General features: G+C 43.5%; 2 protein-coding genes across 4 annotated transcripts in view; both read right to left on the minus strand.

The window, feature by feature from the left end:
- Positions 1-3,361: 3,361 nt before the first annotated feature.
- Positions 3,362-8,239, minus strand: LOC119288488 (type IV inositol polyphosphate 5-phosphatase 3-like). Of its 3 annotated transcripts, XM_037568109.1 has the most exons (11): positions 7,936-8,232; positions 7,670-7,859; positions 6,915-6,989; positions 6,375-6,462; positions 6,044-6,148; positions 5,197-5,560; positions 4,768-5,064; positions 4,388-4,572; positions 4,183-4,291; positions 3,972-4,114; positions 3,362-3,848 (listed from the first exon to the last, which is right to left on the minus strand). In XM_037568109.1, the coding sequence occupies exons 1-11, from the start codon at positions 8,086-8,088 to the stop codon at positions 3,653-3,655; spliced, it is 1,905 nt and encodes a 634-aa protein (XP_037424006.1). In that variant the 5' UTR covers positions 8,089-8,232; the 3' UTR covers positions 3,362-3,652. The 3 variants fall into 3 exon arrangements, with proteins under 3 accessions (XP_037424006.1, XP_037423999.1, XP_037424014.1); XM_037568102.1 differs by having other exon boundaries at positions 4,768-5,560; XM_037568117.1 differs by having other exon boundaries at positions 3,715-3,848; positions 3,950-4,114; positions 4,768-5,560; positions 7,936-8,239.
- Positions 8,240-9,576: 1,337 nt separating this feature from the next.
- The window catches only part of LOC119288513, a 2,776-nt gene continuing 571 nt past the window's right edge, over positions 9,577-11,781 (minus strand). The window contains exon 2 of the mRNA XM_037568126.1: positions 9,577-9,982. Within this exon, the coding sequence (XP_037424023.1) occupies positions 9,863-9,982 (120 nt within the window). The 3' untranslated portion in view covers positions 9,577-9,862. The remainder of the gene's footprint in view (positions 9,983-11,781) is intronic.

Here is an 11,781-nt window from a genome sequence, read left to right on the forward strand (position 1 = left end):
TAACGGGCGCATACCCCCGCAGCGGGTTGGGCTCGGCCCGTCTACGTTCTTTTCCTTTTGCTTTCATCCCGCAAAAAAAAAAAGCATGAGCGTGGGTGGGAATCGAACCCACGACTGACTTCTTCCTTATATGTAAGTCACAGTAACCAATGGGACAACCAGATCACAAATGTTCATTTTCATCGTCTTCCTTCTTTTGTTCTTTTTATTTCTTTTTCTTTTTTCCTTTTTCTTTGAATTTCTTTTTCTTTGTTAAATGCGTGAACGTTTTTCAATTTCTTGAAAAAAAATTCAAATTCCGATGGACCTTTTTCAAATTCCTGAACTGTTTTTCCAAATCAATGAACTTTTTTTTCAAAACCAATGAACTCTTTTCAAAAGAGATGAACAATTTTCAAAACCGATGAACTCTTTTTTCGAAATCGATGAACTCTATTTTCAAAATCGATGAACTCTTTTCAAAATCGATGAACTCTTTTTCAAAATCGTTGAACTCTTTTTCGAAATCGATGAACTCTTTTTGAAAATCATGAACTCTTTTCCAAATTGATGAACTTTTTTTCAAAATCGATGAAATATTTTCAAAATCACTGAACTCTTTCCAAAATCGACAACATTTTTCAATTTCTTGATTTTTTTTCAAATTCCAATGTACCTTTTTCAAATTCGTGAACTGTTTTTCCAAATCAATGAACTTATTTTTCAAAACCGATGAACTCTTTTCAAAAGAGATGAACAATTTTCGAAATCGATGAACTCTTTTCAAAATTGATGAACTCTTTTTTCAAAATCGTTGAACTCTTTTTTCAAAATCGTTGAACTCTTTTTCGAAATCGATGAACTCTTTTTGAAAATCGATGAACTCTTTTCCAAATCGTTGAACTTTTTTCAAAATCGATGAAATCTTTTCAAAATCATTGAACTCTTTCCAAAATCGTGAACTTTTTTTCAAAAATCAGTGAACTTAGAAAAATCGACGAACTGTTCTATAAAAATCATGAACTTTCTAAAAATCGATGATCTTCTTTTCAAATGTACCTTTTCCTTTTTCGAGGGAATTTATATTGGTTCTTACTAAAGCAAACGTTAAATAGGACGGTTTTATGGAACTAGGCAGAAGAACTAGCTTAGTCTAGTGGTTAAACCGTTAAGCTGCGAATGTGGTGGTTCTCTGTTCGAATCCCAGACATCCCATACATTAATTTTTCAATTTCGATTAGTTTTTTTTTTCTTCGCGTTTGCTTTGCTGAGTCGGTTGGTGGGCCGGCCCGCGACGCGTCGCTAGGAGCACCCCACGTCCACGTGTGTCCTCTTGGCGGCGCCGAAAAGAACGCCGGAATGGCGGGCCGCCGCCGCAGCACGCGCCTCAGCTCCCAGAGCGACGCGGGCGAGGAGAGCAACGGAGTGGCCCGCCGACGCAGCCCGCGCCTCCATCCTCAAACCCACGCGAGCGAGGACGGAGCCGGAACGACGATCCCCCGCAGCCGAAGCCGCCGCGGCAACCTGCCGGAGGCGCCTGCGTCCCTGCCGGACATCGACGATGTTCTCTGGGAGATCCTCCTCCATCTCCCGCCGCAGCCGTGCTCCCTCCCGCGCGCGTCCGCCGTCTGCAAGCGGTGGCAGCGCGTCGCCACCGACCCCCAGTTCCTCCGCTGCTTTCACGCCCACCACCGCCTCCTCGGCGCCTTCGTGTGCAGCGACCACGAGGTCGTGTTCACCCCCAACCTGGACCCTCCCGTCCGCACCCGTCCGGAGCGCTTCTTCCTTGGACGCTACGGCCTCCGCGACCGCCGCTACGACATCTATTTCCTCGGGTACCGCCACGGCCGCGCCCTCCTCAAAGACATGCTGCAGGAAGAGTTCGTTGTGTGCGACCTCGTCACCGGCGAGCGGCGCTGCGTGGCCCTTCCACCGAAGCTTTCCTTGAACAGAGGGTGCATCAATGGGGCGGTGCTCTGCGCTGCCGGCGACCAGGGTCACGTGCACGACGGTTGCCACTCGGGGCCATTCGAGCTGCTCATGGTGTCCACCGGCAGAGACGACGATCGATCACTCGCTTGTGTTTAGTCTTCGCAGTCCGGCACTTGGGGCGATGTCATCTCAACCAAGCCTTCATGTGCAGCTTGCCATGCTTGTTCTCGCAGTAGCCCTAGCACCCTTGTTGGCAACGTCGTTTACTGGGCGCTTTCGCCGATCAACCACGGCATACTTGAGTTTGATCTGAATATGCAGAGCCTAACTTTGATCGAGGCGCCTTGGTGCGCCCACGATTCGCACACATATCAGATCATCCAGGGAGAGGACGGCATTGTCGGTCTCGCCGCATTTTCTTACTCTAGCTTCCAAATGTGGCAAAGGGAGGTTGACTGCCATGGTGTCACCACATGGTTGTTGCACAAGACAGTTGACATGCATAACATTCTTAGACTTCCTTCTCAGATCGAGTTAGCGTGGAGAGAGATGGTAATACTGGGGTATGATGAGGTTAATGGTCTAACTTTTCTGTATGCGGACCGCAATGCCTACATGGTTGAAGTTAAGTCAATGCAACCGAAGAAACTTACTGGAACCCATTATTATCAATAAGTTTCATCCTTTCACGAGTTTCTATATACCAGGTGATTGCTCATCTTTAAGCATTATATTGCTCATCCAATGCATTGTTTCTCAAATAGTACCTTTGTTCTTCTTCTTAAGCATTAATTCACTAATAATTTAAGCTTAGTTAGAAATTGTCCCGATGCTAGATAGATGAACTTATAGCCGCAACGGATGTCAAATGAGTAAAAGTGCAAAATCAATTGTCAAAGGTGTAACTCAGTTGGCATGTTTGGGGCCTTAAAGCTAGTAATATTATGTTATTCAGTACTTCCATTCCTTTTTGTCATGGAAATTCATAGGGGACATAGCCACGATTATGATATAGCTTTTCTTTATGTTGATGAGCTGGTCATGCGTTCTAACACTTCAAACCCTTATGTTGCATAGGTTCTGCTAATTATGTTCTGTTTGTATTTTTGGTTACTGACAGAGTGATGATTTTGTTTTCTTTAGGTGGAGGACCGGCTGCTGCAGTTTTCACCGAGTTTGTCGCATTGGATCAATGTGGTCTGAAATACTTTTATGTTGTCTGAAGAACTTACTGAACATCTGCCCTGCTCTACTCAAGTTCGAAAGTAACAAGATGCTTCTGAATCGTTAATCCAGGAAATTTCAGCTTCGCCAATGTGGTCTGAAATACTTTTTTTTCATGTATGTACTTAGCAGCTCCGGCTCTTATCTTCAGTGGCTAACCATCATCAGACATTAAAAAAGAATCCTCGCAAAAAAAAGACATTAAAAAAGAAGCAAGAACGGTACCTCGATAAAGAAAAAGGGCAGAACATTACTCATTTCTCTGCAGATCCTGTTAGATATGAACAATTGATCCTCTTCTGAGGAGTCGGACTACCTTTTATTCTTCTTTTCGTTTACAGGACGACCAATTTGGTCGGAAACACACACCCACAACCCAATCCCTATTATGCATCAAACTGCCACCCCTATCTGCTTCTGTACATTCTGGTAACTTGTCTGAAATTACCGGCATTGCGCCTTGAGCTAAGAACAGCATGTTCACTCACAGTCCAGGGTTCTTCATTCAACAAGTGCTTTATCTCTCCAATAAAAGATGATCATCTACCTCTACATTGGTGAATGTTAGAGCCTTATGAAACTTTCTTTGGCATAAAACTTCAACCTCGGCCATGTAGACAGCGGACACCGGGCGGTGATCCGAAAGATTAAGCTCCACCCTTCTGTAAGAATCCAACCTGATGCCCATTCCATATGAAAGAATCCGATCACACCTACAGAAGTATGCAACATTTATTTATCCTGGGTTCTAATGCCCAAACATGAGCTATGATGGATCTTATCAGATTAAATGTGCGAAACAAAAAGGCAGGACCTTAATTAGGCAGATAGCATACCATGCAGGTCTTCTTCTTGCGGATATTGGCTCGTCACCCGCATACTTATCTGAATTAAATTCGTATTTATATGTTGGGGGGAAGCTAATCACCCCTTCGATCCAACCGTCAAATGTACGCCCTTTCGTCAGTTCCCATTTTAGCTGTCACAGCAAAAGCGTGAGCTGGAAATACTACAGGTAGTAATTTATGTACCGAACCATTAAATTACCTGATCATTGTCAAACAATAAATCCCATTCCTGTCTGGAGATAAGTTCATGTGTTCTTTCATATGATAGGTTGATTCGGTAGTTGAGATCCCCAAACCATATAATCTTTCTGAAATTTATGAAATGGCCGCATATGTAAGCAATTGAGAAAATGATTGCATTGGAGGATAGCAAAGATTCAGGCGACACAAATTTGCCGACTTACTCATGGTCATGTATTCCCTTAGGCATGCTGACTCTATGAACTGGGTTAAATACCGTTCTTCGAAGGATTTCTTCAACATCTGCATTTCTCTTTGTTAGATTTCCATCCTTTTCACCAGATGTAAGATGGCAACATACAAAACAAAAGGGTGTCTGATATATAGACATGCTGGCTGATATTGATCCCTGGAGCATTGCAGAAACAAATGTCATCAGATGATTTTGTAAATCAGATAGTATCCGACGAGTGTATTCATGCTGAATCTAATAAGAACTGATATGAGATGACAAGGCAAGTCAATGAAATGAAAACTTCGGCATGAAGTACAAATGAATGCAAAATGAGTGATGAGAGAAAATAAGATCAAGTTTGGCACTTGCCTTGTTACCAATGTAACCCATCGCGCCTACACCTACAGTTGATACTCTCAAATTCTGAATGTGCCTCCTAAGGCCTCTCTGAACCCACACCGAAAGATATATTCCGACCATTTGCTTGCTTATTATCCGTACAAAATTTGAATTTTTCCTCTTAACGACTCTATTATCGGTACTAACATCATGGTCTAGATTATCTTCTGGAAAACCATTAGAATTCTCATGTCTCAATTTGAAAGACGCAGAAGCTGTTCGAGTCTTCACTGAAGTAACTGATGTGCTGTCGTGAATAAGATGAACCTGCATATCCAATTGTTGTTCAGGCCAAATCATTCCAGGCCTTTCCAAGTGACCAGCTTGGTTGTTTGGTTCTTTCAGATTAGATCTAAAAAGCGTATGACTTGAGTTGTGGGAGTGATGGGAAGTATTTACTGGAAGCATCTTGCTGAAGTCTTCGCCTTCGTGAACTCTTTCACTGGAAGCAGAGGTGGAGTATTCATATGTTCTACAAACGCCACTATCATTAGTAACTGGATTAATGTCTTGTCCAATCAATGGATGAAGTTCCCCCTCACTTTCATTGTCGGCCTCACTAAGAAAATCATCTTCCATCACAAGATAATCTGATGGATTGAACTTTGATGGTGAAGGAGGATCGCTGACACACTTGTGCTTTGGTTTATATGGACATATCTTATTCAAAGTTTCACGAATGATATGTTCCCAGACTGCAACTGGATGGTCATCTTCAGCACCGAATATATTCCCAGCATTTAGTGGGACAATTTCTTGAAATCTGAAAGATGGTCATAAATTTCATGGTAAATATAAACTAAGGGAATGTTTGGTGCGGCTTGAACTGTGGCTTTAATAAAAAGCAGGGCCATGGGCCTTTCATCCAAAATAATGGCAGTAGTGCACCACAACAAATCACATCTTAGCCAAATAATAAGCTAAGGTGTGACACGGATGAAAAAACTGATTAGATACCAGCCGATAACCAAATATTTTTCAGATACTCCCTCCGTAACTTGATATAAGACGTTTTCTGACACTGTCAGACACTATGACAGTATCAAAAAACATCTTATATTAAGTTACAGAGGAGTATGTTTTAAGTGGATGATCCAGAAACAGCTTTTTAAGATTTCCCAAGATTGTAACTGCTATGCCTATGTCAGATTGTGACAGCTTATTTTGTGTGAATCTGTGCCACATATCTTCTTCCAAAATAAGAATGAACATTCGTGCAATCGAAAGTTTGTTAGCAGTGATTTACCCGAGAACATAAATATCAGCTGGCTCCTCCATCGCCAGCCATTCTTGAATGTCTAAGTCAGTAGGTGGAACTCTGCCTCCAACATTCCATGTCCCTACGAAAATCCTGCATGTAAAACCTCGAAGGTTGGAAGCAATTTACCGAGGGAGTAGCATTTATTAGCCTAATTGTAGCTAGGTTCAATTAGTTAGTATTAAATCTTTTGAAATGTTTTATGTGACAGAAACCAGGCATATGAGCTTTTATTTCAGTAACCACACAGGATGTTACGAAGATGCTGTCAAAAAGGCCAAAGATAAGAGGGGAGCAATATATAAGTCTAGCTATATACCTGAGTTCAGCGACATCGATATACTGAGCACGAAGTGTCTCTGAATTGCACCTCTTAGGTCTGTCAGGCACAGCCTTCACTTGATTACCTACAAATTACAGCTTGCATCAGCATATAAAGCAATTGTCAACCCAGGTCAAACAGATGCTTGTGTCAACGAATGGCTTACCAAACAGTCGTTTATGTAACAAAACAGGCTTCATAGCAAGTCGAAACGCATATTAAAAGGCATCCAGGTGCTTCCAAATTATCACGCATATATTTCTTTGAAATATTTGGCTTTATGTAAAGCCAGACCGTTTGTACTTTACCATAAAAAAAGTTGTTTTGAAATATTTATATTTATTCACAGAAAGTGGAAAAGCACTATCCACATTTTTTGATATTTTTATCACCACTACGCAATGCCTATTTGCTGGCATGGATATAACGTAGGACCCAATTCCTCTTATGGGGAAAATATATAGAAGAAAATTGAACTGCCAACAACTGTTTTGTCCATATATTCTTCTCCAACAAATGAGATAACAATTAAATTACCAATCGTGCCCGCACCAAGTCCACGCAATCTCCTTTCCTCATCATACAGCTTGTGTTCCCAACAGCAGCACTTCTCTGCACAAATGGAACGAACATGGCAGTCAGAACACGTATGATGATCGATATCAATCTGCAGATTTAAGCTGAATAAACCTATGCATATAAAGCGCTATGGATTTACATGGCACAGTACAAATTAACAGACATTCTTTGCTCTTTTCCCCTTTCTGCATCAAAGGGGCAGCCTCGAAAAGGCGGTGTTCAAAAGCGGCCAAACTTTTCGCTAACCCTTTTGGCTCAAGCAGGCTTTGAGACGAAACAAAAAAGGCATCAGGAATTTGGAATCCTCAAACTCCTCGAACCAAACCTTTCTCCTGGTTAAAAATGTCGAGTATGGCAATATGCCAAACGAAAACGGTGGTCTGCAGAAAGTGGATTAGCAGCCGGACATCACAGTGGAGGTCGCCATCGACCAGGTAGATGACCCATACGGCACTCGTGGCCATTACCCATACGAAACTGAACTGGTGGCGCTCATGATGCTGCAGCACGATGAACTCAGACGAGAAAGCGACCAATGAACAATTGAGCTGGCAATTATCCATTGTGAGGCTATCTGCGTTGCGAATTCGCAATGTGGTTGTCTGCACTCCAATCCCCACACAAGAAATCCCCCCATCTTGCTTCGAAGCAGAGCAGATCGTGCGCAGGAAATGGGGGAAGGGGTCACTGAAGAAGAGAAGAGATGGGCGGACCTTGGTGGCCGGGCTCCTCGTCGTCGTCTGCCTCGGCCTCGGCCTCGTCGGCGCTGAAGTCGGAGTCGCCGGAGCCGGCGCCGACGTTGAGCCACTTGCGCAGCACCACCCTGCGCCACAGCCGCTCCGCGTCGCCGCAGCCCGCGCCGCAGCACAGCAGCGCCGCCTCCGCCCAGCTCCGCATCACCCCCTTCGCAGCACAAACAAGAACCATCAGCAATCTATCACAAGCTAGTTCCCAAGCTCAAATCGCCAAGAACCAGTACCTGCTCCTGCCGACTCCCACCGTCGCTCCGAGCAGCCGCGTCGTCCCGGTCCCGGTCATCTTGCCAAGGTCGGAGCAACGGAGCCGCCGGGGAGGAGGAGGAGGAGGCCATTGCCGTCCGCCGGTTCTCGTCGTGACTTGTCTGCGGGGTCATCTGGGTTTTGAAGCGGGGCGCCCCGACGACAGCCGTATCTGTGGCGGAAGAGTTCGTGGGGCAATTGACTGCCGCATCGTCGGCGGCGATGATGGATGGATGGTAAAAACAGAGTACACGGAAGACCCACACGACATTGACGGGATGGTTGATGTTGTCGTTTCCTTTCCCTTGCCTCGGTGGCTTTCAGAACCTGGTTTTAGTCGAGATGTTTTGTATGGTTGTCGTGGTTTCGTTTCTATGAAATGGAGCCTCCCGGGGGGCTCCCCTTTGATCGAAAAAAATGATTCGACGGGAAATGCATTAGGCTCTGTTTGCAGTTGTTGAGCTGCAGCATACTATACTAAACTTAATTTATAATAATCTGTTATGAAAAAACAGTCGTGAAACCAATTATCTAGTTAGCCAAAGAGAACAATTGACAAAGAACTGATTGGAAGAACTGGATTGTCATAATCCACCTCAATCAGCCTTAACTGACCTAACTGCCTAAGCACATCATTGTACAGCAGCGGTGTGCTGGATTTGGCCCAATCCTGTGAATTAGTTGTAATTTTCAATGAGTTTCAGGGAAAAGAAACACAAAGAGATCCTCAATGATTCGGCGACCGAGCATCCCTCCAACATGATTGAACTCGAAGCAAAATACTACTACTACATGTACCCGGACTTCGGTAGAGGATGAAATCGTGCAGGAAGCGAGTGCGCAACGCATGTTTATTTTCCTATTCAGGGGACGACTAACCCGGCCTCTTGGCATGGTTGACTACTACATACGGATGTATGTAGACATATTTTAGAGTGTAGATTCACCCATTTTGCTCCGTATGTAGTCACTTGTTGAAATGTCTAAAAAGACAAATATTTAGGAACGGAGGGAGTATATACTATGCTGTTGCGCTGACTATTAGCTTGCATTCTCATACATGGAAAAAATAGTGGTGGAAACAATGCTTCAGCCAGTTAATGATCATCTTCTTCTGTGCCTGCAGATGGTGGGAGCCCAATAATGATAGCCGATAATGGCTATAGTTAAGTTCGACCTTGATATGATTGATTAATTACAACAGTCCAAGATCTCGATAAAAGCAGCCCTTGCCTAATGCCAATAATCAAACTGCCCCTCCCGATTACTTGCTCTGATTATCATCAATCACAGGTCTGAACCATTCCTAGCCAATAAGCAGCAATTTGACAGAAATTATAAAGGGGAATTAGGCAAGTGGCAACAGAGGTCGGCAAAGAGGCATGGCCACACGCAACACAACGCAGGTCGCCGTGGCGAATGGACAAGGTGATGTTGAGCTGGATCGGATCACTTTGCAGATACCACCAACGCTTATCAGCTGGACTTTTCTTTTCTTCTCCATAAAACGTGCAAGCATGGATCAGCCAACAACACTATTTTTCTCTTCATCAGCGAAGACTATCAAAAGTGCGAAAAAGCCAGGCAACATAAACCATCTAAATTGCTAGTGAAAACGAACAGCCGAGAAATCGAGGGGCGTTGATAAAGGGTTCGGGTTGAATCCCCGGGATAAGCGACAGCAAGCGCGAAATTGGCTGCAATGATCTGATGTATCCCCCATCATCATGCAACAAAACACAAGATTCTTCTTGCCCACACAACAAAACAAAAACCGTTCGCTATATTATTTCGCTGTCAGTCACAGGCCCCTTGCCTTCAAAGGAGAAGCAGATAGCGCGCGCATGTTAAAAGTAAACAGACTTAGAATCATCCACTTGTCAAGCCTCGTGATGGACAGGCGGACGACTAGCCCGATGGCGCGTCCACAGACGGAGAGGAGTCGGCGCTTTTCTGGGCTTCCAGAGCTGCAAGCCGCTTGTCGAGAGCCTTGTAACGGGCGTCCAAGTGGTCGTGCAAACCTTTCACCTGCAAAAGTTGTGATTTAAAGATCAGATGCTTATCTTCAACCCAACGAGAATCATGCAGGTGTATAGTGGAAATGCAGAGGGAGCATGGTTAACAAACACCACATGTATAGAAACCTCAATCTTAAAGCCCAGACAATGATTGCATTTCTTAAAGCCAATGACATGTAAAAGGCAACTTTACTTATGAAAAACATTCACAGCTAAGCTTTACCTCGGGAAAAAAAACATCCTCAACTAAGGTTACAAAGCCCATCCCACATTTCAAACAATTTCTTGGGAAAACTATACAAACACGTGTCTTTATCGCATCTACCTGGACAAATTTGAGCCTTTCATCTATGAAATTCTACCTATTTACATGAACTACTGAACAATCCCACCAGTGCATACCGAATGACCATGGTAAATCAAATATGGTGAATTATCCTAGTGTTCTTCTCATATTTCATTGTCAGGATATCTAGTGTTCCATCATTCTGATGAAGTCACCACAATTTCATACCGGAAGGTAGGCAAAACCACCAACATTCTTGTTGATGAGAGGAACAGGCCAGCTTCAAGAGTTGTGATATATCATATATGTAATGTTCAAAATAATAATATATGGTCTATACTTGAGTTTACTCTGAAAAAAAAAACACTATGTTTGTGCAAATATATGTTGGAACTTGCAAGATTGGTTGAGTCTATGAAACTGAAACGCTCCTGAGATATGCTGCATCAACGAATGCCAAACCACAACAGAGGATCGAGTAAAATTCAACAATAATAAATGCCATGCTGTTAACACTAGATGCATTTCCAAATTCATGTTCGCGTCCATTCTACATTGTCAAGACATGATCGTCTTGTAATGTGCTAAGGGACTGCAGAAAACAATGTTTTCACTTACCAATCAAATAGGCATTTCAGTGTGTGGTATGAGATAATTATAGAACAGTACATATCCATCAATCCACCATCCAGAGGTCAAGTTGCAGCAAACTAGTCACATGGACAAGACAACACATGACTAGAGAACTTCAGAAGTACACCAAAAGATATTGACTCTCTCCTAGGCAGTCCCATGTCCAATTGCTTGCCTGAAACTATGAACAAAGTATGACGACCATGCGTCGACGTAACATTATACCTCGGATCCTATTCAAATCATTGTACCCCTCCTTTTTTTTTTTTTGAGCAACCAGACAGCAGGAGAGGCTCCTACGGTCAATAAATTTAACTATACTAGTTACAAATATTTACATGGTCACTTTGGACCCAAAGTCTCACCAGAACAAAGGTTTAAACAGAGATAGAAGTGATAACTTAGTCTAAAAGTTCAGCAAGGCTAGGGGATACCTTAAACTACGATTTACCCCTGAGATCAGAGCAAGCTACAAACCACTGAACTGCCAAACAGACCATTAGCTTGGTAAGCCAAAGACACTACATCACACGAAGTGGAACTGGAACTGTCAGCCATAGAGGTCCAAACTCAAAACGACATTTCTGGTTACCCGAGCACGGCTTGCAGAAACTAGGCATGGTGATTTGTAGGCAGACAGACAGAGCACAAGTTGTAATAATCGAATGAAATGTGACATTACAGGCATCCCCAAGTATATAATCAGCAAACGACATGGATATCTATCACTGGATACGTTCTCCTGGTGCCTATCCAAGTCCGATGCTGGGGGGAATTTTCAGGGCAGACCAATGATGCCAACAGCAACATGAATACATGATCTACAAACAAGTGGTTTCCTCGACCCGCGTCAGGAAATCAAATCAGCACTGCGATCCATCCTTCACAGA

Source organism: Triticum dicoccoides, chromosome 1A (genome assembly GCF_002162155.2).
Source record: "Triticum dicoccoides isolate Atlit2015 ecotype Zavitan chromosome 1A, WEW_v2.0, whole genome shotgun sequence".
Taxonomy (NCBI): Eukaryota; Viridiplantae; Streptophyta; class Magnoliopsida; order Poales; family Poaceae; genus Triticum; species Triticum dicoccoides.